This window comes from Equus quagga, chromosome 5 (assembly GCF_021613505.1).
Source record: "Equus quagga isolate Etosha38 chromosome 5, UCLA_HA_Equagga_1.0, whole genome shotgun sequence".
NCBI lineage: Eukaryota > Metazoa > Chordata > Mammalia > Perissodactyla > Equidae > Equus > Equus quagga.
In genome coordinates, this window is record NC_060271.1 from 43,147,082 (window position 1) to 43,171,406 (window position 24,325).

A 24,325-nucleotide genomic window follows, 5' to 3' on the forward strand; every position below is an offset into this window, starting at 1 on the left:
CAGTCGTGGTACAAGGTAATTTTCCATAACTCTAAGAACACCAGAGTCTGTCTATCCAGAAGATTCTCGGATTAGGAACCTCATGCTGATCCATCTTGGGGAAAGCGTATACTGCTAAAAAAAAAAAAAGTGGCTCTAGCCTCCAGTTGGAGTAAACGCTGCAGGTAGTAAGCTGTTGTGAGAGGGCCAAGCAGGGCGGCTCTCTTAGTTCCCCCATCTGGGGTGCCTGGACCGTCACTCCCTTGTTCCTTCCTAAGGAGAATGAAGTCACTTAGATGGGATTATTTTCCCCTCAAGAATCGCTTCAAAAAATCCAATAATAATCCAGTCCTTTGGGGAAAGCGTTAGAGATCTAGAAATTTAAGTGTTATTAGTAACAATGAGGCACACAGGGACGAGAAATTCACTAATTTTAACCACATGGTTTTCTTCCCTTGATTCAGTTGTAAAGGAGGAAAAATAAAATCAAAGTAACCTCAACAGTTTATCCAAGTCTCTGTGACAGCGGTTTTACGTTTAATGCGCCCCCCCTACATAAATGACCCTTCTAGCCTAATTCTCATCTCCGGGGTTATTTAAAAAGTATTTTTTTCAGTAATAAACCCCATAAAATTCAACTACTACAGAAATACTCTTGCTCGTCATTGTTTTTTATTTTTAAATCTGGAAGAAATACCTGCAAAAATAAAAAGGCAGATGATGGATATAATGTCATCCTCACTAGAGCTGTCAAAACGTCTTACAGGAGAACAGCTGGGCAATGCAAACCTGCAGGAGAACGACCTTGACCCAAAGGCCCAGCCAGAGCCACTCCATACACACGAAACAGACATATTCACGAGCACAGGGAAGTCACTGGATCGTGAATGAAGAGGGAATTTTTTCCTATTAACAAAAACAGCCACATCTCTATCATATCAGGTGGACATATACTTATTGAAGCCAACATAAACTGATGAAAGAGTATTCAATAGGAGTTAATATGGAACCGGATAATAACAGGTCAGTTGTTGAAAGGCTGAGCTGTAAAACGACATTATATTCCATTTCCATATGACCTTTGTTGGTAAAAGGAAGAGTTTCATGGGACTCTCTTATTTTAGCCAGGAAATACATTAAACAATGATTACTGCTTTTATAAAACATAGCACTATTAGCAGAAAAAGAAGCCTCTCTTAGCCTTAATAATATTTTGCTGTGTGCCAAGTCTTTCCTTTTCCATGGATTTCTGAAGATGGGAGAAATAAGAAAATTCAAGGAAAAAGGGGATTACTTTTTTGGGTGTGGTATACAATGCTTTGTTTTTGCCTATTTATTATTATTAAAACTATGACTAACACGATATTTGCAAGGATCATAAAATTAAAAATGTTCACGTAAAAAAATGTAACTGTTCAAAAGAAATCATCACTCACCTTGAAGAGAAAGAGGGGGAATTATTTGAGGTTTTTAGGTAACAACTCAGTAGTGGAGGTAAGAAACACTCTCAGACCTTTTAAATTTATCTCTAGGGTCTCCTGAAGAATAATTTCTGCCCAGGAAATTTTCTCAAAATGAAACTCCTAAATGAAATTTACATAAAGCCTTCAAGACTAATGGGAGTACAAAACAGTATTTGGCAATTTCTCTGTACTTGGCAAATTCTTCATGGAATTTATTAAAAAGCACACATGAAAGATGATAGAATTTATAATGTTCTCACAGAAGAATTACAGAAACAGTTTCTCTGGGCCTTTTTCATATTGATCTTCTTGAGTTCATAAAAGGCTTATGAATTACTGAATTCAATTAAATTTTATATTTATACTTAAGATAGGATAGAACACAAAATACAAAACAGATTCTAAGTGAACTCTGAGCCCCAGCAGATGAGTCACACTTGGCCTCTGTGTTTTAATTGGATGTTCTCAGCTCCCACTGCCAGGTAACAGCAGCAAATTCTGAGATCAGTGATGATGACTGAGGCTCAGGGAGGCGAACAACTGAGGAGCGCCCCAGTCCAAGGCTCCTTCCATTTCACATCGACTGTAGTACGTGGAATCGCAGGCACTGGGAAGCACTCGCTCGGGCTCTGCCTAAGCCAGGAATGATACCAGCAGCAGCAGAGAGGGGACTTGGCCCCAAATGCCTCACTGATCGATAAAACATTAACAAGAGGGAAGGTGATCGCCAACACAGACTCGTACCTGAGCTTGACCTCCTCCGTTCCCGCTCCCGTTGCCCCCTCCACTGCCGCCACCTCCGCTCCCCTGTTTGTGCTGCTGGGACCCCGTCATCTCAGCCATCCTCCTTTCCATCTGCTCCAGTCGCTCTAGGATGGACATCCTGAACTGGTTATCTAGGACAAAGCAGGAGTAAGAGTCAGGTTGTGATCCGAAAGAAGGGCAGTTAACACCGGCCTATTCGAAGGACTGCCCTCAAGTTAACCAAATCACAGAGGTCTGTCCAGGCCAGACTTCTCCAGCATGGCAGTGAGTCTGACACCTCACACAGGACTGTCACATCGACAGTAGTCCAAAGTCCTCAGCTAAAGGAACAGAAAGTCCCTTTTTGTCAAAGTCCTAGTTTCAGCTTCCTGGCACCCCACTTCTTTGTCAAAGGCCCCAGTGGAAACTTGGAAGAGATCTGGCAGATAGGCCCCTAGAACAAACAAATGAGATAAATATGGCTTAATTTAAAGCAGTAGAAGAAAGCAATTATCGTGGGAAAGGAGGATATATATATATAAAGTAGTATCTGTTTTACCCAAACACTGGGAAAAAAAAAGATTTGGGCCGGCCCGGTGGCGTAGCAGGTAAGTGAGCACGTTCTGCTTCGGTGGCCTGGGGTTCGTTGGTTCGGATCCTGGGTGCGGACATGGCACCACTTGTCAAGCCGTGCTGTGGTAGGCGTCCCACATATAAAGTAGAGGAAGATGGGCATGGATGTTAGCTCAGGGCCAGCCTCCCTCAGCAAAAAGAGGAGGATTAGCAGCAGATGTTAGCTCAGGGCTAATCTTCCTCAAAAAAAAAAAGATTTTATTTCCTGATCCAGGCTCTAGCTTTTACAATTTATTTTAGGCCTTGTATCAGTCACTGCCTGAGACCCTTACACATTTCTTTTAACATGTGTCTCAATCTTTTCAGAGACAAATGCAACCAGGCGCTTCACTTCTATACAATAAACACCAGGACCTGCTGTTGGAGCTGGACTGTAACTGAGAGAAGGCTGTGCTTCTGTACCACTTCACTACAGTGAGACTCTTCTCTCCACATTCACGCATTGACACCACATGCACGCCCGTACACATGCACACACCTATATTAGAGTTGGGTTACAGATATATGTTTTTTACAAAAAGGAGCTAAACTCATGATTAAAATCATTAGCGCGTATATTCATTCAACAAATTTTAAATAATACTGTGCCAGGTATTTAACAGTGAACAGGACAGAAAAGGCCTCTTCCTGCTCTAGTAAGTGAGCAAGCAGGATAACACGATAAAGAGTGATGGGGTGGGGGCAGTATCTTGATAAGTCAGGAACGGTGACACTTGAGTTTGACCACAATGATGAGAAGGAGTTAGACCTGCCAAGAGCTGGGGTGAGGGAACAGCACATGCAAAGGCCCTGAGACAGGACATTCATGGAACAGAAACCGTGTGGCTGGACCACAGCAGGGAGGAGAATAGAGGATGATGGTGAAGAGGTGGCCAAGGGCCAGACAGTACACAGTTATCAAGAACTCTGGCTCTGCAAAATAACAGCTGTGTAACTTTGAACAAAACCTTTGGTGCCTCAGTTTCTTCGACTCTTAAATGAAGATGTAGCTGTACTTACCTCAGAGGGTTATTGTGAGAACTAAATGAATATACATAAAGGCTCATAACATGCTAAGTTCCAGATAAGTGTTCTAGCCATCATCGTCATCTTTAGACCAATGAATTAAATGTCTTTAGAAATTGATTGAACAGCTGCGACATCTCTCTCCCTGAGATTGCTAACAGCGTAACTATTTTCAAAATACAGCCATCTGAATCATGAAAAGGAATAACCTGGAAAAGAAATATTTTATCAGCATTCCTTGCCATCCTGACTATGAATCTTAACACCAGTGAGCAAAGCTTACAGATTCTACGTGAGATACAACAACGGGCAGAGCTAACGCTGACGGAATGCTTCCCACCTGCCAGGCACCATTCTAATCACTTCGCGAACAGTAACCCTTCTGCTCGGCACAACCATCGGGTGAGGAAGGTGCTGTTACTATCCTCCTTTTGCAGATGAGACAGGCACGAGAAGATAACTACTCCATCCGGCTCTTGGACCCGGAGCGTAACCTCTATACAATAACCACACGCAGGAAAAGTTATGGGAAGAGAAGATGCACAAGAATCAGACAGTCTCAACCTAGCGAATATAACTCTTTTCTTACAGTAAAAAGACAGTAAATATCTGTTGGACAGGAAAATTTTCAATGCTGAATGCCAAACTGAGTTCACTTTACTAAACCACAAAAACAAGAGGAAGACTGTTTTTCAAGAATTTTGCCATTTTCTAACAAGCTATGTCCGGGAACAACACTAAAAGAAAAACCTTTCCCCTTTTACAGTCAAAGATAACGTCTGTGTTCCAATTTCACACGTACAGACGTGATGAACTCTGAGGACGCTGCTGCTAGGCATCTCAGCAGCACGGTCCCCAGAGGGGAAGTAATCCTGAATGAATATGCATGCAATGAACTCTCTGTGGCCATCATCATCCTGTGACCACTGATGGCAAACAGCACGATGTCAGAGCTGCTCCTGGACCCCTACCCCATGCTCTCCCTTAGAAAACGGAAACTTTGCAGAATGCAGGACTCCGCCATTCGGAGCCGATGGAAGACTAAGGATTTCACCTTTCAGTTAGAGTTCAATCCCAAGCAGAAAGGCAGCTATCCTTTGTGGCACTTTTATAAGCTCTCCCTGCTTATTCCCAATCATGCCAGCTGGACCCATCCCTCTCTGAGACTACTCAGAGATACTCATGCATCCCACTGAAATGGTTTAAGCCTCTATAGCCATCTACTGATTATCTCTTCTGCAAGCCTACAAATCTTGCATTGATTAAATGAGTGTTCAGAACCCATTTGTTTCAGAGCACGGTTTGCACTCGTTTGGAGCCCAATGGGCAAGATTAACATCCCATGTCACGCGAAGGGGCAGAAGGGCACAGGGAGTGCCGCCCAGCTGCGGTCAGCCCCAGGGTGTGCTGCGGTGCCCGCCCTGCCGCCTGTCCCTGTTGGAGGCGGCTCTGTTCCAGCAGTGCTGCAGTGCGCTGCAGTGCAGTCCGTCTGTCATCCCGCCCATCCCCCTGCCAAGTGTGGACACTGCGGAGACAGACCTCCCTGCCATCACGGAGCCAGGTCCTGCCCACGGCATCGCCAGGTCAAAACACTCTGACAGTCACGATGACTCTGTGTCTGCCACAGAGGTTCCCAGCTCTTGTTCCCAGCTGGCTGTGCTCAGCACCAATGCCCCCTGCCAGCTCTCCAGTTAGCTCCTCCACATTATTAAGCTGCTCTGAGAAGCACTTCATGAAGATATTCAGAAGCAATTATTTGCTTCTTAACAAAATTATATCATGCATAACAGCATCTCTGAGCCTCTCAACTCCAAAGGAAGAAGGTAGTGATCATTAAAATAAGAAACAATCTCAAATGGAAGTGACTGAGCCGCACCCCAGATAACGCAGGTCTGTCACACTGTGCCGCCTAAGAATCAGAGACCTTCTGAGCCCACCTCCTTCCCTCAGAGCAGGCCCAGGACACAGCTCCCCGTCTGAAGGCCGACTCAGACGGGTATGACAATGGTCTTCACAAGTCCATCACTGGCAAGTCAAAAGCAACAACTGTCTGCTTGTTTGGGTTTTATAGTTTTTTTATGATAATTAAAACATTATTGTAAAATACTCGCCAAATTCAGAGCTATATATCGCCTTAATTGTGTATTGTGTGTGATTATGGGATAAAAGGAATATAATTACTTAGAAGCAAAAAATGTTTTCTGACTACATTTGAGTAAACAAGTACATTTAAAGATTCATTTATTCATGCACAAATATCTACTGAGCACCCACTATGCCCCAGGCACTGTGGGGAGGGGGCCTTGAACATTATGGAGGGTGTCCCTGCTCTCATTTGTTGACCAACAAACAATTTCTGCACCCTGCATGAGCCTGGATCTTTAAGTCAATACACAGGGGGTGGACGGGGAGGAGAGAGAAAACAAATAATGTGTACATCGGGGGGGCTGATGAATTTGGCCCCAGATCTCACCCATCATCTTTCAGACAAAGCCAACAGTGACTCAGCTTTGAGGGATCCCAAGCCCATGCCTTAGGACAGTGTGAACGAAGCAACCAAGCTGCTCCATCGTGAGCACAGGCCTGCACAGAAAGCGAGCTGCGCATGCACGTTTCCACGAGCACGTGGGACTCCCAAGGTCCCAGCTAAGAACGCCAGCTACTCTAGCTCCGGCTCCCGCCTGGCAGTTCCCAGCTTTCGGTTCTTGTCTAGAACTAAGAGGCTGTGTCCGTCTCAAAAAAAGAACAAGTTACAACTTGCACAGAAAGGTTCTTCAGCTCTTAACCCCCCTGGCTCTAAAGCCTGGGGCAAGGTGAGGTGTGAACACCGCCTTTCTCCTCCTATACAGAACCTCAGGGTGTGTGTCTGGGCGTCCCTTCTGCGCAGGCAGAGTGTGTGTGTTCCCTCCATCTGCTCGTCCCCTGCCGTGGGCGGTAAGCCACCCTCATGGGAGGCCTCTGCTCCTCCCAGTGGTTCCCAGACAGTAGCGGGCACCGGGGGCACCTGGAGGGCTTCCTGAAACAGAATGGTGGGCCCTATTGCCAGAGCTCTTTCATTTAGTAGGTTTTGGTGAGGCCCACAAGTTGCACATGTAACAAGTTCCAGCTGAGGCTGACACTTCTGGTCTGGGGCCACACTTCAAGAACCACTGCTCTTAGACCCCAGCCCCCTTCCACAAGATTGAATCCCCTCAGCACCCAAGTGCTTGGTAAAGAACGAGGCAGGAACCACCCGCCTGAGCAGAAGCCAACACAGACACACGGGCATTACCCCATGTGAGTCACGCCAGGTCCATCCACACCAGCTCTGCCAACAGTACTGGGGTGCACGTTTGCTTCTCAAGCTCATGGCTGATTCAGATCTGACGATACTGGAAAACTATTTAAAATCCACCCACCTGCACTGCCCTCCACGACTAGTCAAGCTCTGCTCTATCATTCCTATCAAATCTGACCTCTTGCTTGCTCACTTGTTCTCTCAGCGGACTACACAGGGTGTCTGCCCAGAGGTCTCTCTTTGCCTTGTGCTTTTCTGCAAGGCAGTCTATTTACTTGCACGGTTTCAGGGAATGAGGACTTTCAGTGATCACGTGGCAATTCCTTCCCACTACAGTCGAAACAAACGCACACACGCACCTGGACCGCAGAGAAAAAGTAAGCAATTCTGATGGCTTCGCAGCAAGTCTGCCTGACAATCCATTCCGTCTTGACTCACTCCGTCTCTTCGCGAGCCTGTTCTACCTTCATACCCTTTTAGCGGAAGCAGCACGTTTAGCCTGGGCAGCTCTGACACAGCAGACAGACACTGCAGGAGAGGTGAGAGCTCTAGGGTTCACCCTGTCACTGTGTGACTTTGGAAAACTAATGACCACTTTGCACCACAATTTTCCAATCTGTAAAATGGGACTATCAATATCTACCTTACTGTTGTTTGTGAGGATGAAATAAACCAAAAAGATGTGAAATCTTTTTAAGTGTAAGGCTCTCAAGTCTGAGCCATTATTGGACTGGGGCCTTCAACCCAGTCATACCTACAGGGGCATTTTTTTAAAAATAAAATTTTAAGAAACTTTGGATAATTTTAGGTTTACAGATGAGTTGCAAAGATAGTAGAGTTTCCATATACCCTTCACCCAGCTTCCCCTAGTATTAACATCTTACATAACCATGGTGCATTTGTCAAAACGCAGAAACTAACATTACTATATCACTACTGTTAACTAAATTACGGTATACACTTGAATTAGACTGCACCATTAGAACTGAATTAGAATTAATTAATTAATTAACACGAGAGAAGTAACAAAAAAGTTCTGAGTCTTTCGTTTCTTAAAAATAATCAGCCTAGGGGCTGGCCCCGTGGCCGAGTGGTTGAGTTCGCGCGCTCCGCTGCAGGCGGCCCAGTGTTTCGTCGGTTCGAATCCTGGGCGCGGACATGGCACTGCTCGTCAGACCACGCTGAGGCAGCGTCCCACATGCCACAACTAGAGGAACCCACAACGAAGAATACACAACTATGTACCGGGGGGCTTTGGGGAGAAAAAGGAAAAAATAAAATCTTTAAAAAAAAAAAAAAAAAAAAATAATCAGCCTAAAATAATCCTCACGTTTAGGAGACATATTTTGGGGTGGCAAATTTTGTTCCCCTTCAGTACACTCTATAATGTTTGCACAAGGATGGAATCACCTAATGACGCATTTCTCAGAACAGAGCCCCATCGCTAAGCGACGCATGACTATATTTTTCTCTTTCCATCCTCTATTCTTTGGAAGTAAGTCACTAAGTCCAGCCCATACTCAAGGGGAGGGAATTAAGCTCTACCTCACAGATGGGGAAGTATCCACATATATTATCTGGAGTTCTCCTGTTCTCTTATAAGGAAGATGTGTCCTTCTCAATTTATTTGATCATGTATTTATATCAGTATAAACTTGTGTATATTTATTTTACTCTTTGGTCATGATCCCCATACTACATTAGTTTATTGCTCAAATCGTTTTCTGGCCACTGGCAGCTCCTTCAGGCTGGCTCCTGTGTCCCTTTGCCATGCCCTCTGCCTTTTCCCTTCTTTTAGGGGCACTTCCTTACTTACAGGCATTACAAGCTGTGCTAGGTTCATCTTTTATTTTCCCCATCCCAACCGTAGAATCAGCAATTTCTCTAAGGAGCTCTAGTTCCTTTTATTAGCTAATGGCCTTTAGAAACCAAGATCTGGGTGCTGAGTCTGCTCCTTGCTGCTGGGGTGTCACTGCTTCTAGGCTCCTTCAGTGGACAGAGCTAGGAAATATATGTAAGTATAATAACCCATGCATGCACACATCTCTCTCACTATTTCTGTATCTATCTGTATATAGACAGCCCTCCTTGAGGGCTGGAATGCAAAGTGTCACAAAGCACAGCAGCTATGTGAAAAGATGGGTCATCTTTCCATCTCTTCAATAGGGATTCATAGCCATTAAAGGGACTCATTTAAGAATACCCCAAATTAGTATTTACCTAAAACTTAAAAATTCCTAAGCAATACCAAAGTTTTAAAGACAGAGAAAATTTCATGAAGTCAGACACCCACAATATGTTCTAAGTTTAGAAAGTTTGGGATTTGCTGCTGTCAAAGTGGAGAATCCCAAGTATTTTGGCATCTGATGTAAGAAAGCGTACATCAGGAAACCAACTACTAGCCAGACCTCTCTGGCTCTCCGTACTCTGCTGCACCTACTGTTTCCTCTAGATTATGTACAACTCACTGGAAATCTTGGAACCTAGTTAATTTTTACGGCTGTGTTGAGCAATACAACATGAGGTACTTTCTGACATTAGATAAGATACAGATCTTCCTCAATTTACCATCGGGTTATGTCCCAATAAACCCGTTGTACGGTATAAATATTGTGAGCCCAAAATGCATTTAATACACTTAACCTACCGAACATCCTAGCTTAGCCTCGCCTGGCGGAAATGTGTTCAGAACACTGACATGAGCCTACGGTTGGGCAAAATCATTGCACACACACCTGTTTTATAATAAAGAGTTGAATATCTCATGTAACTGATTAATATTGTACTGAAAGTGAGAAACAGAACAGTTGTGAGTGTATCAGTCATTTCACCCTCGTGATCACGTGGCTGACCAGGAGCCGTGGCTGCTGCCACTGCCCAGCATCACGAGACAGGATCCCACTGGGTGTCGCTGGTGGGAAAAGATCAAGATTCAAAGTCTGAAGGACAGTTCCTACTGAATGTGCGTCACTATATCTGCGTAAAGTTGAAAAATTGTAATTCCAACCACTGTAAGTCTGGGATCGTCTGTAACTAGTTTAAAAAACGCTAAATCCCTCCCCCTTGACCTATAAAATAAAATTTAAACTGTTCGGTGTCGTATGGAATGTTCTTTACCAACTGTCTCAGGCTACTTTTTAGGGATTCTCTCATCACTCACTGTTCCACAAACCCACCAGGAATTTCACAGGCCTTTGGGCCTTTGGTAATGCCAACTTCTCCTATGTCCACTTGCTGAATTTCTTACTCTTCAGAGTATGGCTCAAACATCACTTCAGTATTATTACTAATAGCAGCTACCGAGCTGCAGCTGAGCATCTAGAGTAGGTCACTCTATGTGTATTATTTCTAGTCCTTGAAATAACTCTGAAAGATTTTCCTCATTTTACAGATGAGGAAGATGAAGCTCAGAAAGTGCGTTACTCACCCAAGGTCACACCACTCACAAGTCTCCGGGCAGGGGTCTGAACACAGGGCGGACTCCAGATCCGCGTTCTTCCCACCACGCCGGGTAAACCTTCACATCCTGCCCTGTGACCCAATGGTGTTCAGCAAGTGAGTGGAGTTACTTTCCCACATGTGTCATTGCTACCAGAGCAAGCTTTTGAAAGCAGAGGCCTTGTCTCGTATCCCTGGCACCAGAGACAGACAGCTCAGTCAATGGAAAGGAACATTATTTTCTAATTTAAGCTTCTTCTGGAAGCCAATTTATTGATAAGCTCATCCAAACTCTAGGGCAGGAGCTCTAAGGGGCCTCTGTCATCTACAGTGGGCTCCAGGTGACTATACACCAATTAGGAGTTTGATCACTTATTCCAGCGGGCAGAGAGTGTGGTCCAAACGATCAAAACCCAACGAAGCTGACTTGCCGGCACGTGGGAAGTCTCTGAGCTGACCTGGCTGGCTGCCATTCCCTCTCAGCCCCGGTGAGGAAATGAGATAACTGTAGGGTGTTGGTGCACGAAAAGGAGACGGGTTCCTGACTTCCTCACAGACACAAACTGGAACCTCACAGCAATGTCACTCTCTTTACCTGCTGAGCTTCACATTACAAAATCGGATCCCTACCCTTTCGATACTCCCACTTTGCCCTGGCAAAATGGAATATTTGGAACACACGGCTGGTAGCACACCTTAATGAAGGGAGTGCCTTTCATTAGTTACAAAAGCGCTCAACACGTTGGTCGGGTTAAGCTGTCGTACAAACATGAAATTTTCACTGTGTTAAACAAAAGAAACATTTTCTAGAACAGCCTCAGAAAGTGTGCACAGATTCGAATGCCTGAAAATCGGCTCATGGATAAAACCTGCAAACACGAGAACTTGTTATTACAATCGCTTGGTCTGAGCCACCGCAGGTCTGACTGCCAGTGCAAGAGAAAAGTTTTGCCTTGGCAGGTAAGTGAATGAAGGAGCGATCGTCAAATACCATCTGCTATTTTAAAACGCGTTATTTGTGGCTCAAGTGCACATGTGCCCTCCTGTTGCTATTTGGATTGGGACTGAGAGGCCGTCTCTCATTCCATTTACAGCCCTTGGCTGCGGTGGCAGGAAGAGCTGATGAAGCAAAAGGAGGCATGACTTGAACTATTTCTGTATAGAACTGTAATTGCTGCTTAGGAAGTCTCCTAAATTTTTTAGGAAGCTCGGAAATACAGGGAAAATGAAGTCACTTAATTCCTTCCCAGAATAAATGGAGCCACTAGAGTACATTAAGCTGCTCCTCCCTGGCAAGCCATTTAAGATGTCCAAGTGCCGACGAAAGGGTAAGGGCCAGACGGAGATAAGGCACAAGCTGTACCACTCTGATTTTCCAAAGCAATGGCTAAATTTAGCCATAGAAAAAACTGCCATCCTCCACTTTTTAAAACTCCCCAACTCTAGGTACCAAAACACTAGAAAACGAAATTAGCAATTCTTCTCCGACTTTCTTCATCTGCAGTGATTTTGGATTCATACTTCTTTTCCTTCATCTGTGTTCCACACCATTTACAAATTCAGAGTCTTACACACGTCAGGAGAAATCATTCAGGATGCTGCTGAAACCACCGGCCAGAAGTGATTAGGAGACAAAACATCCCAAGGGCAGCAAAGCAAATCCACAACTATTCCTTGTTCGAAACCTTTCAGTACTGGAGCTTGAGGTGCACGGGGATGAACATTTCAAAGCTATTCTCCAAGGACTCTAAGGTTTAGTGGAACACCAAGGAGCTCAACGCCTTCGTAACACGGCAGAAGTATGTAAGAGTGCCCCAGATTACGCTGGAGCCAACTGCGCTGTCCATAACATGGCAAATCCAGCTGGAGTCAAAGGGAGTAAAACTGCAGCTAACTAGTGTGAGAGCGAAGGAAATGAGGAAACGTGACGCAGGTCCTATACCTACTTTTACATCATTTACAAGACTAGAACATTTTCAGTTTGCTAACTTTTCAAAAGCAACAAATTCGGAGGACACTGACTCAATTTCAGCACATAGTGAAAATAAGAAATATCATAAGCACAAATTGAGACATTTTAGAGAACTGAGGAAACCACATGACCTCTAGGCCTAATGAGGTCTTTCAAGGAAAAAGTGCGGTGACGAGACGTGGAGACCAGCGATGATCTAACCTGGACCTGGAGACGCGACAGCAGGATGCATTATGCATTCAACGGCTGCATAACGGAAGTGGAAAACGAAATTCCTGACACTTAGGACCTGAAACTTCAAAGATGGAAACTATAGAACGCACAGGAATCGTCAGGAGGCAGGAATACGTTAATTAAGTAGCAGCAGGCTGTTCAGTGGTGCCCAGCCGTAACAAAAACACCGCTTAAATCCTACGGGAAGAACTTTGGAGAACCAGGGCTGAACAGATTCGTGCTGCCAATGTCTACTCAACGTCTACTGCCAGGGCTCTCCTTCTCAGCACGTGTGCCAGGCTCTGGGGCTGGAATGAGGAGCAAGACACGCAGGTTGTGGGGGTGGACGCCAGGGATACAAAACCAAAGAAGACCTGAGCCTTTATCTCAAGACCCTTAGTCTAATACAAACGAAGGTAAAGGGACGTCTCTAGACTCTGGGAGGCAGCGACTGTGTTCATCTATCCACTGCCAGGTTCCCAAGGCCCAACGGAATGCCTGGCACACAGTAGGCCTTCAATAAACAGTTAAGCGACTTAATTTCATCTGCTTGAAACATAAAACGTGGATTTCAAGGAGGACATGCTCAAGGATATTATGTAGAACAAAACATTTGTGCTCATTAGTCACTTCTATGATGAGCTTTTCTCCAGGCAAGTTATTGAGAGCAGTTCCTCCCCCTCCCATAGCCGCCTCTTACCCAGTCCTATGAAAGGCAGCACGGACGAGGCCTCTGAAAACAAACAAAACATCTAGTCGAGGCTGGTAGAGAATAACTCTCATCTGGTAGTTTTCAACTTAGAAGTAGTGTTTTCAGGCTGGCCCAGTGGTGTAGTGGTTAAGTTCAGCATGCTCCGCTTTGATGGTGTGGGTTTGGATCCCGGGCACAGACATATACCACTTGTCAGACATGCTGTGGCAGCATCCCACATACAAAATAGAGGAAGACTGGCACAGATGTTAGCTCAGGGTGAATCTTCCTTAGCAAAAAGAGGAAGACTGGCAACAGATTTAGCTCAGAGCCAATCTTCCTCAGCAAAAAAAAAAGAAAGAAAGAAAAGGTAGTGTTCTCTAACAAGGTTAGGGTGGAGACAGTGGGGAGAAAAGCTGAAAACTCAGTTAAAAAAATTCTGCTAGTGAGATGTGTTACATGGTGCCTGGGGAAAAGATGTAAAAACAAAACAAAACAAAAAACACCGGCTGCTTCTAGCTAATACTTCTAACCATAATAGATGCTATTTGCACTGATTTCCTGGTGATTTTCAATCTAACTCCAAAACTATGTATTTGGGATTCTAGTTGGAAGAGGCCAGCTGTTTCCAGCTCCTGCTCCATCCATTATTTAGAGGTCTGCTGTTGGCAATGCTTTGCTCTCAGAGCCAAGCGTGGGGATGCCGTCTGCACAGACGTTCCCTGCTGTCTTGCTAACATGTGAAAGTCCAAGATGTTCCAAAAATACGTATTTTTTAAAACACTGGATTCTACATTGAAAGGCTTCAGTTCCAGAACTTAAGTTTATTAACTACAATATTTTTTCACAATAAGATCTTGTAAAAACTTGGAATAAACACAGATGAAGTCCTTTCCAATTAATAGACAAATGCATATATGTTAAAGGAAATACTTGTGTTGGACATATTATAATGGACATCTTATGTCCAAAATATTGGACGTATTATAGATAAAATAGATCTTAATACATAAAATGATTTAAGGATACTATTTTACAATTTATCATGGGCTTTTCCGACAAATAGAGAACATTTTAAAAATTCAAGTTATATAATTTTAAACATTTTATTCAAAAATAAAATATTTCTCCAAGGGAACTACCAGAGTTTTAGAAAATCTTTAACCATTGAGCTCCTTTTTAGGAGCGTCACGATCCCTGTGAGGGCCACTTTGTGTCCTGGCTCCATACGCCACGTCAGAACGCATCAGGGGCTGCTCTCCCACGTCCGCATGACTCACCGCACACGTTGAGTTTGGGAGGCGGTAGCTCATGTACTACGTTTCCCACTAGCACTCGATCCCGAGATCAGAGCAATCTTCAAATTTTTGCACATTCTAAATCAGTGAGGCCCTAATGAAGGCATTATTGAGGCTAGCATTCAAGCATCCCTTAGATTAGGTGGAAAAGCTAAAAACGTATAGTGCTTTTCACTAAATCAGGATGCAACTTGATTTCACACAGTTGTGGAGCTGTCCTGTCGTGCCCTCCCCATAGAAGTCCCCAGAGTGGGCTTCTCTAATCATCCCACGCAGCATGCAGTTGATTGAAAGGTTCAGAAAGGAGTTAGATAAGGGAGCAACAGATCACTAATCAACTCGAACGGCAGTGGGCACTGACCCTGGGAGCATCCATCGCAAATCCCCAACACGGTCCCACAGTCTCTTTTCTCCCGTCTTCCTCACTTTTCTCAATGTCCCTTCCCTGCCCCAATCCATCCCCCTCAATCTCTCTATTTCCCTCCCTGCTCTCACTTAACAGGTAACAGTTCTGGATCCAGGTATGTGTTTGAGGAGGCTGATAAAAATAACTTAGGATTAATAATAGATTATGTAAGATCAAGATTCATTAAAAGAAAGTGTAAAAGAACGTTCAGGTAAAGCTGCTAGACAGAAAACACACTAAACTGTCCAAAATGGTTAATTGTGAGTCCCAAGTTTGGCTGAACTTAGCAAACAAAGCAGAAGGGAGGCCATCGGTTTCAGGATCCCTCTGATAGCATGACTCTTCTTGGTACTAAGATCTGAAAGAAATTTCTCCCATAAATCCTAGTAAGAAAGACCCTGGAACATAACAGACTTCAACATCCTTGCAATAAAGGCAATACTGGGTTTAAAAACCACTGTTTATTGCCATTCAGTATTAAAGAACACTGAAGCACCATTTCCTGAAAGCCAGTCAACGAAGGACCAGCGTGGGCCAGCTGCACAGCTCTCCGATGATTTGGTAACTCATACCGTTCAGAAGAACACGCATCTCCTATTCACTGCTTACTCTTTACTGAACAATATTTTATGATCCTGATTTTTAAATATAAAAGTAGGTGAGCTGAAGGTTTTAAATCTTTTGAAGGAAAAGCTGTCTGTGTTTAGTTGGTTTTTAGTTGTTTATCATTAAGTAACTCTCAATGGATTTCTCTTTTGCAGGGAGTGGCCCTTATCCTTTAAAAAGTCTCTTTACTACAATGAAATAACATGTTTCCTTCTTCTGTGTTCGGGAATAAATATATTTAAAGTTTGGCAATAAGGCAGTGTCCTGCATAGGTAATTTCTTTCCACAATTCTTGATGGAAAGAAAGTAGGTGCCAATTTTTTAATCTTTTTGACGATAAACACAATAATCAAGTAACTAGTCGACTGCCTGTTTATGACTCGGCCCCTTTAATGTTTCTGAGCAGCTCCTGAGTGGTTCACCCATCCCTATTAACAAACATTCCTATGCAGCTATAAAGTATACACATGAGAGAAATTTAAGAGAAACTGGACTCAGACTTCCCTTGTTAGAAAAGAACCCATAACAATGATTCTTACCCTTTATGTTCATGGGCTCTTTGACAGGGATGAAAGCTATGAATGCTTTCCTAGAAAAATACAGACATAAGAAATGTTACACTGAGTGTCAGGGGAGTCACAGACCCACGGGAGGCCCACGGGGTCCAGGCTCAGAGTCACTTTGTGGGCATGATCTACCGAAAGGTTTCCCAAACTGCAAAATAGAACATTTTCCATGAGACGCTGCTCAGTAGACTAAAACAACAAAATGCTGTGTCAAAGATGTTTCCGAAATTCTAGGTTAAACACAGCTGAAAACAATTGCATTTCTTTAATGTACAACTTTTCTAAACCTTAAAATGCTCACTTTCACTAGAAATTACTGATAGATAATGGCAGCTGTGTTCCCTAAACTTAACTGAACATTTTGTGCACGTGGGAGCTTCTTATAAGCATTTCCTGTAACTTACGTCCCCAAAGAAAAGTTTAGGGACTAAAACTAGTTCTAAAGAACACCCTGATACAGACAGTCTCTGAGTTAGAAAGTTCTGTCCACTCTCTTCACTTTCCTTCTGCGGTCATCAGGGAGGGCTCAGCTGCTGCTGCAGTCTACCACAGACCCCAATAAGGTGATGTGGGTTAACGGTGAATGCACCCAGCGACTAGTATGGGAAACCGTAGGACCCAACATCTCCACCCACCATCTTTCTTCCTTCTTAGTCTTTCTCTTACTGCTTATGGTTCAGTTAATTCCACTTCAGGTAAGCTTTGACACAGGTAACCACCCCTTGAACCCAGAGTCTCCCTCCCTTTTCATTCTTCTGACTCTTCCAGATACCTTTCTGAGGTACCCGAGTCCAAGGATTTCTCTCACTCTCTTTTCTTTGTTCCATCTGAGAATAAAAATAAGATTGTAATTACCATCGATAATAATGTTAGTTATTATCAAGAAACAAAGTAGTCACTATCTCTGGGTTTATTCTTCTAAAAAGTTAAGAGAGCTAGACTTTGTAATTTCAGAGAACCATTTTGTGTTCTACCCTATGAACTAAGAATCTTCACCAAAAAGTTTGCATTTTCTGAATTTATCTGATATATACATTTTTATTCAGGCAATGTCAATTAATATGCAAATGTGACATTCACTGTTTTGTGATATGTGTATGTTACATATTTACATATCATGTAGATTATGTCGTTCAATGTTTTATAGTATATCTGTGATATAGGCATGTACACATATTAATTATTTTTTTCCTGCAAATGCAGAGTATCTATTATGGGTTCAAAAAGTTTTTGTTTTTTGGTTTTTTTGGTGAGGAAGGTCGCCCTGAGCTAACATATGTGCCAGTCGTCCTCTGTTTTGTACGTGGGATGCCACCACAGCATGGTTTGATGAGTGGTGTGTAGGTGTGTGCCCAGCATCTGAGCCCGAAAACCTGGGCTGCCAAAGTGGAGGGCACGAACTTAACCACTATGCCACTGGGCTGGCCCCTAAAAAGGTTTTTGTTCTCAGCTAGCCCAGGAAGCTACCCACCATTGTTGCACAGTTTATCTGGGAAACATTACTCAATTGACTTATAAGCTTCTAGTGCATCCTCAGTCTCAGGCTGGGCACTTCCTATTTTTTTTAGGTTATTAGATAAAGCATCTTTCACATACACACAAAAATGCCAGAGCACTGACTCTGGCTAAAGTGGAGTGAATGGTTTCTTTCACTAGAGAAGACAAAAGCATATTTAAGAAAATTCTTTTGTTGATTAATCCACACTTCATTGTGTAATATTAAGGACCTGAATCATATTTTCTGAAAATGGTCCTAGGAATCGTTAGTCGCATCCATTTAAAGGCACCAAAAGGTGATGGGCTCTGGTGTTTCCTGCTCATTTCAGATGAGACAACAGTAAAATCATGAAGTAAGGCTTATTATGAGCTTCTGTGGTTTCAGAACAAATGGTACTTTCTTTAGGAATATGACCTTCTTCATCAAGGGTGAAGATCAAAAAGTATCAGTTCCTTCACGGTGTTCCTGCCTGACATCCCCACTCCCTTCCCTGGTCATGGCCTCTTGTTTCTCCTCTGGGAGCTATTCCTGCCCTATGCTCAGTTCAGGTGGCACTGACCCCAAGTCCTGTCTCCAGGGTAAGTGAGTGGACCTTGCTGAGGAGAGTACTACCTCCCCTTATTCAAGTGACTGGAAACGTCAGTCAAGCTGGGTCAAGAAGAACAGAACATTTCCTGGAACTACTGGGAAAGAAGTGCTGTCTTCCCGGAGACATTTGCTAAGTTGCCAAAACAGAAGCCTGGAGCTTTGAGTGGGTCATCTTGCTACCATTTCGGGAACTGCTGCCTGACAATAAAATCAACACAGAGGAGAGTAGAGCCAACAGAGGGAGAGAGAGCTCCTAACGACATCACTTGAGCATCTGGAACCAGCTGTACCTGAACATAACTCCAAAACTGGACTTCCTAAGAGTCAATAAATTCTCTTTTTCACATAAGCCAGTATGAGTTGGAGTTCTGTCACCTGCAGCTAAAAGAAGGGTTTAAGGTGAATCTATTAATTGAAATGTGGATCCTTTCACTAAATAAATATTGGCAAAGTTCTACTTCCACTTACAAATTTAAAAATTATTCAATATCATTAAATATACCTTAGTAGTAGTAGTACAAATGTCATTAGAATTTCTCTATAAAACATACGATAAATTATGGTGGACATAAGCTGTCATGCTTATTTGAAACATCTTGATTACCCAAAGAGTGAGAAAAACAGGAAAAGGCATAGTGAGCTCCTGCCTAACTGGAGACCATCTGACGTTGACTAATAGACTCGCAGAAGTAGCTTAACTTGGTCAGGCCTTAGGTTACAGCCAAATCGACTGTCTAACTACAGGCACATCCCACAGGGGAGAACCACTACAGAGTGCCAAGATTAAAGAGAACTTAGGAATCATCTGGTCCAGGGGCTTCCAGAATTTCTGAGTGTGACCCCCAGAAAGAAAGAGAACCCAGTATACACATATACACACCTGAAACACAACCTTCCCAAGCCGATACTTACCCTTAGCATGTGCAATGCACTCTGATTTTAAAAACTGATGATGCTGCCCATGAACTTTATTTCCTGACCCTCTACGACAGGTTTAGAAAACTGATAAGGCACTGATCCAGGCATGTGAGGTGATTCCCCTGAGATTTCTCATTTACTTAGTGGGAGAGCTGAGACAAAGACCTAGAACTTATCCTCCATGGCATATTAACGCAAACAGCTATTACCTATATACATTCCTAGACAGCAAGCTGCTGGCCAAGCTTAAGAAATCCGGGAAGATGATTCAGGTGTCAGACCTAGCTGTTTCACAGTGGGACAGTTCGAGACTTTTAGAGCCACTTCAAGACCACTTACACGAAAACCCAAATCCACCAGGGACCTTGAATGGACTGGAATGGGAAATAGTGTGGAGTTTGTGCCTAAATTACTCATACATAAGACTGAGCCAAATGCAAGAAATAGGATCAGAGTTTGTTTTAGGCTTGAAAGAACATACGACATTCTTCTCACTCTATCCAAGGAGTGACACCATGCAAATAATCTTCCGGTCAGCTAACGGTATTCAGGAAACTCCAGTTCCCAGATTTCATGACACTAGGTGAAGGAGGGGAAGACGCAGCCCAGGTGCCACCCTGCCCCACAAAGAGCGGATAAGCTAACCTGGGAAATGAGGGAAAGGATTCGGTCACGAGATAAGATTTGGGTTCAGCTCAGAGAGTAAGGAGGTAGAACTCAGAACCGAGCGTGGGGCACGGCTAGCAGACCACCCTGACCACAGTACAGGGCTGGCGCTGACGGCTGCCGGGGTTGGGAAGGCTGCCTAAGAGTGTGGGATCAGATCCGGAGGGTGGGGAAAGTCAGCTGGAAGAAGAAAGATGAAAAAAACACACAGACAGAGAGAGACTAACAGGTTAATTTTGGTAGTTGATAAATGTTAATTTAATATATTTGGAGAAACTTATTTACATTATTTGCCATCACTTTCCACGCTACAAAACTGTTACATAAGTTTAGCTCAGCAGCTTAACTCCTATAAACATTTACTTTGGTTAAGTTTCTTCTATACCTTCCTTAAATTAATGTTTAATTATTAGTTATAATCTGCTTAACAAGCGACATAGAGTAGGTGCTTGAAAATGTGTTGACAGATCTCTCCACATGTCATATGTCTAAAGTTATGATGTATTTTCTATGCTTACAAGACAATATAAAATAAAGCAAATTATAGGTACCATGATACTTTTGAAACTAAAATTTCAGTTAGTACATGAACTTCACTGAAATGAATCATCAACCAAGGTCCTACTGGCATTATCTACCCACCCCCAACATTAAAAAAACAAAAGCCACTATTTACAAAGTATCCTATCACAGTTGCAATGGGCCACTGTGCTATGCTGCTTAGGGGGTGCAGAGTAACTATCTCTTGAGAGTAAAAGCATCTCCTCTCTGCCTGCCTCCTATTAAACCAAATCTAGGCACATCAGAGAAGAGGAAAGAAAAGTTGGTCATTTGACTTCAGGGCAATCCATTCAGGAAGAGGATAAGACCATCGCTGATTATCTTCATGACCATGAGCGCCAATAACCTCGTGATATAAGCTGACGACAGCCAGCAGGCTCTTAAGCACTTCCTGCATGTTAGACGTGACTCATGTTAACATGTAGTCTTTAATGTGATTCAACTCATCTCATCTAGACTTCTCCCTTCATCTCTTAAAATTAATTGACGGCTGTCAGACCTTACACAGAATATAAGAAAATTCATGGCATGTAAAGTGTAACAAAGACAAAACTAACTGTCAATTGCTTATTCTACAACCGCCAGAAAGCCTAGACTGCGGTGTATGGCTTGCCTCTAGAAAGTATGCAAGACTTTATGGAACGAACGCCGTTTACTAACTTCATTAGTACTCCCATTTCACTTCCCCAGACCCTCACTTTCCTTTTGTCTAATCCTTCGTTTCATCTATTTTTATCTTGCTTCATTGTGTGATACGTGTCTCTGCAGGCTCCCTTAAGTCACTTTTTTTGAAAAAGGTGAGGTGTACATGATTAAACTACATCACGTGGGGATGCCAAAAGCTTTTTGGCAATGGAATATATAACTGAAATAAACTCCCAAATATTCGGCTTATATACTGTGACAGGACGCCATGGTTGATATTTAATAATGAAGACTTGGCACCACTCAGAGAGTCTCCTTTTGAAAAGATCGATGGAATACAAAGACTAAACCACTTTAAGTCAGAGAAAGCAAAGCCCTTTAAATGTGGGAAGACACAGCAGGCACACAAAAACAGCTGAGAGAAGGGGTGGGGAAGCGTACGCTGCTCGGAATGAATACAGCATGTCCAGAAAACCACTGCACCACTAAAGAGGTGTGCCACATTTAACAAAATGGTCTTCATTGACCTTTCTGGGCGATACCTAAAGTTGTGTTTTAAATAAATGTATGAACAATTTTTCCTTAAACATTTTTTAAAAAGCAGACTACAAGCACAGCTCTGCAACTTCAGAAGTTCACAACAGCAGTAACCAAAACATCAGAAAAAGTCTTGACTGTTCCCAAAGGGAACTCTAGATCCCCAAAATGTACATTTTCTGCACAGTGAGAAGACACGTGATCTTGAGCCGAACCCTTGAATCTTACTCATCAGGAAGAGCTTCACTCAGGAAACTTGCGCTGTCCGTTCTAATGACTAATTCTTTAACCTCAGCATCTTTCTCCTATGAAGTCAAAAAATCTCAGTTCCACCTGTTATCCATATTCTCTACAACAGCCCAAGATGAATATACTGCAGCAGTGACAGCTGCTGCCATAGACAGGAAGGCCCAGCAGAGGACTAAAGAAAATCACACTGTAACTGTGTGTTTATCACAAAAGCAGAAGAGTTGATAAGAATCCTTAAATAATACAATGTTGCTATTAAGCACTGCATTAAATAGTGCGTTTCCACTCCGATTACTCGGAATATAATTAATCAGGATGACCAAATCAGGGCCCCTTAGGAATTCGCAGCAGTCCTCTGTTTGTTTTCACTACGAAGCAAAAACTTATTTGGGAAGTGCATATCCTGTAAGTAAATGCTATTTTCTAGAACATTAAACATTATTAGTCCCTAAATCTAATATAAAGAAAAAGAGAAACATAAGCTTATTTACTATCATCTAATTCTGGTCTTAAAACAAATATTTTCCTATAAACACACACCATGAAAAGTGCCACTGCTTAATGTACTTCTCTTTATCAGGTTTCCAGGCAATAGTTTCTCTATATGACACATTCTGTAAGGAAACTCTCTGAACAATTTCTTTAGGCACAAAGAGAAAAACCAGCCATTTCACTATATATGACAAAACTTGTTGGGAGCACAATTTTAAAATTTCAGGTTTTGGCCTCATTGGTCAGAGAAATGTAATGCATTCAACCAAACAAATACACGAGGTGCTTCTGGAATCAAGAGCACTTCTCACGTTTACTGAATCTGCTTTGCTAATCAGATACTTGAGGTTAACCAGCAGAAATCATATTAAGCAAGGGTAGACAAAATATAAAATAGACTTTAAAATTGCCATCATTCCCTGATGAAGTAATTGATTAAGGAGATAATTTGCAAGAGTATTATAGTTTCAGAAATTTCTTTTGATGTCTGCAGAAAACTACGGAGACTGAAAAAGTCTCAAACATTTGAACACCATCACGGCTGCCTTTGATGCCGAGCAAAACCTAGGAAACCAAATCACGAGAGATCCTACAAATGCAAGGCGGCCACACAAAGCGTCTATTCCAGCCCATCTGAGCCTGGTGGAAGCAAGGCTCAATGCTCCTGTCCTGTCCACGGTGTGCAGGTAAGCAAACTCTCAGGAAGTTCTTCCAAACCTTTAGTCTCGGAATTCAAACTTTCTCTGCCGCGTTCTACGCACAGATTAATAAAACGTTCATTCACTCCATTGGCCTGCTAGGAAAGGCGGCCTCCAACCGCCTCGTCCCGCACAGGCGCCCCGGCCGGCCCGCCGAGCGCTGGGCTGTCCCGGCCTCTCTCCCCGCCCAGGGGGCACTTGTCCGGGCCCTTCTGGCCCCTCCTCCCCGCGCCCCGCCGAGGGGGCACCTGTCTCTGTCCCTCTCCCCGCCGAGGGAACACCTGTCCCAGCCCCTCTCCCCACGACCCGCCCAGGGGGGCACCTCTCCCAGCGGCCCCTCTCCCTGCGTGCCGCCAAAGGGGCACCTGTCTCGGTCCTTCTCTCCTTCCAGGGGGCACCCGTCCTGCCCGTTCTCCCCGAGCCCGCCGAAGGGGCACCAGTCCCAGCGGCCCCTCCCTCTGCGCCCCACCGAGGGAACACTTGTCCCAGCGGCCCCTCTCCCGCGCCCTGCTAAAGGGGCTCCTGTCCCAGCTCCTCTCCGCGCGTCCCGCCAAAAGGGCACCCGTCATGGGCGTTCTCCCCGAGCCCGCCAAGGCGGCACCTGTCCCAGTGGCCCCTCTCCCCGTGCCCCACCGAGGGGGTTCGTGTCCCGGCCCCTGTCCCCGCGCCCCGCCGAGGGGGGCACTTCTCCCCGCCCCGTCAAAGGGGCACCCATCCTGGCCGTTCTCCCCGAGCTCGCCAAGGGGGCACCTGTCCCAGCGGCCCCTCTCCCCACACCCCGCCGAGGGGGCACGTGTCCCGGCCGCTCTCCCCGCGCCCCGCCGCGGGAGGGAGCGCTGGATCCAAAAAGCCCGCCGCCGAGCTGCGCCTCGTCGACAAAAAGCAGCCCGCGGCCCCACCGGCGCCCGCACCGCTCGCGCCCGGCCACCCCCGCGCCCGCCCGACGCGGCCACTCCCGCCCGCGTGCCCCCCGACCGTCTCTCACCCAAACACTCCCACTCCCTGGCGCACACACGCGTGTTCTCACACCCACTCCCGCCCTCACTCCCTAGCATAAACACGCGCGCGCGCTCAGCCTCGCTCCTCACTCGCTCCATAAACACGCGCGATCGCACACCCCCTCCCCAACACGCTTCCTCGCCCAGACACACTCTCTCACGCTCGCTCCATAAACACACGCCG

General features: G+C 44.4%; 1 protein-coding gene across 1 annotated transcript in view; it reads right to left on the bottom strand.

The window, feature by feature from the left end:
- CAMTA1 (calmodulin binding transcription activator 1) overlaps positions 1-24,325 on the bottom strand; it is a 776,715-nt gene that overhangs the window by 28,455 nt on the left and 723,935 nt on the right. The window contains exon 11 of the mRNA XM_046661785.1: positions 2,187-2,338. Within this exon, the coding sequence (XP_046517741.1) occupies positions 2,187-2,338 (152 nt within the window). The remainder of the gene's footprint in view (positions 1-2,186; positions 2,339-24,325) is intronic.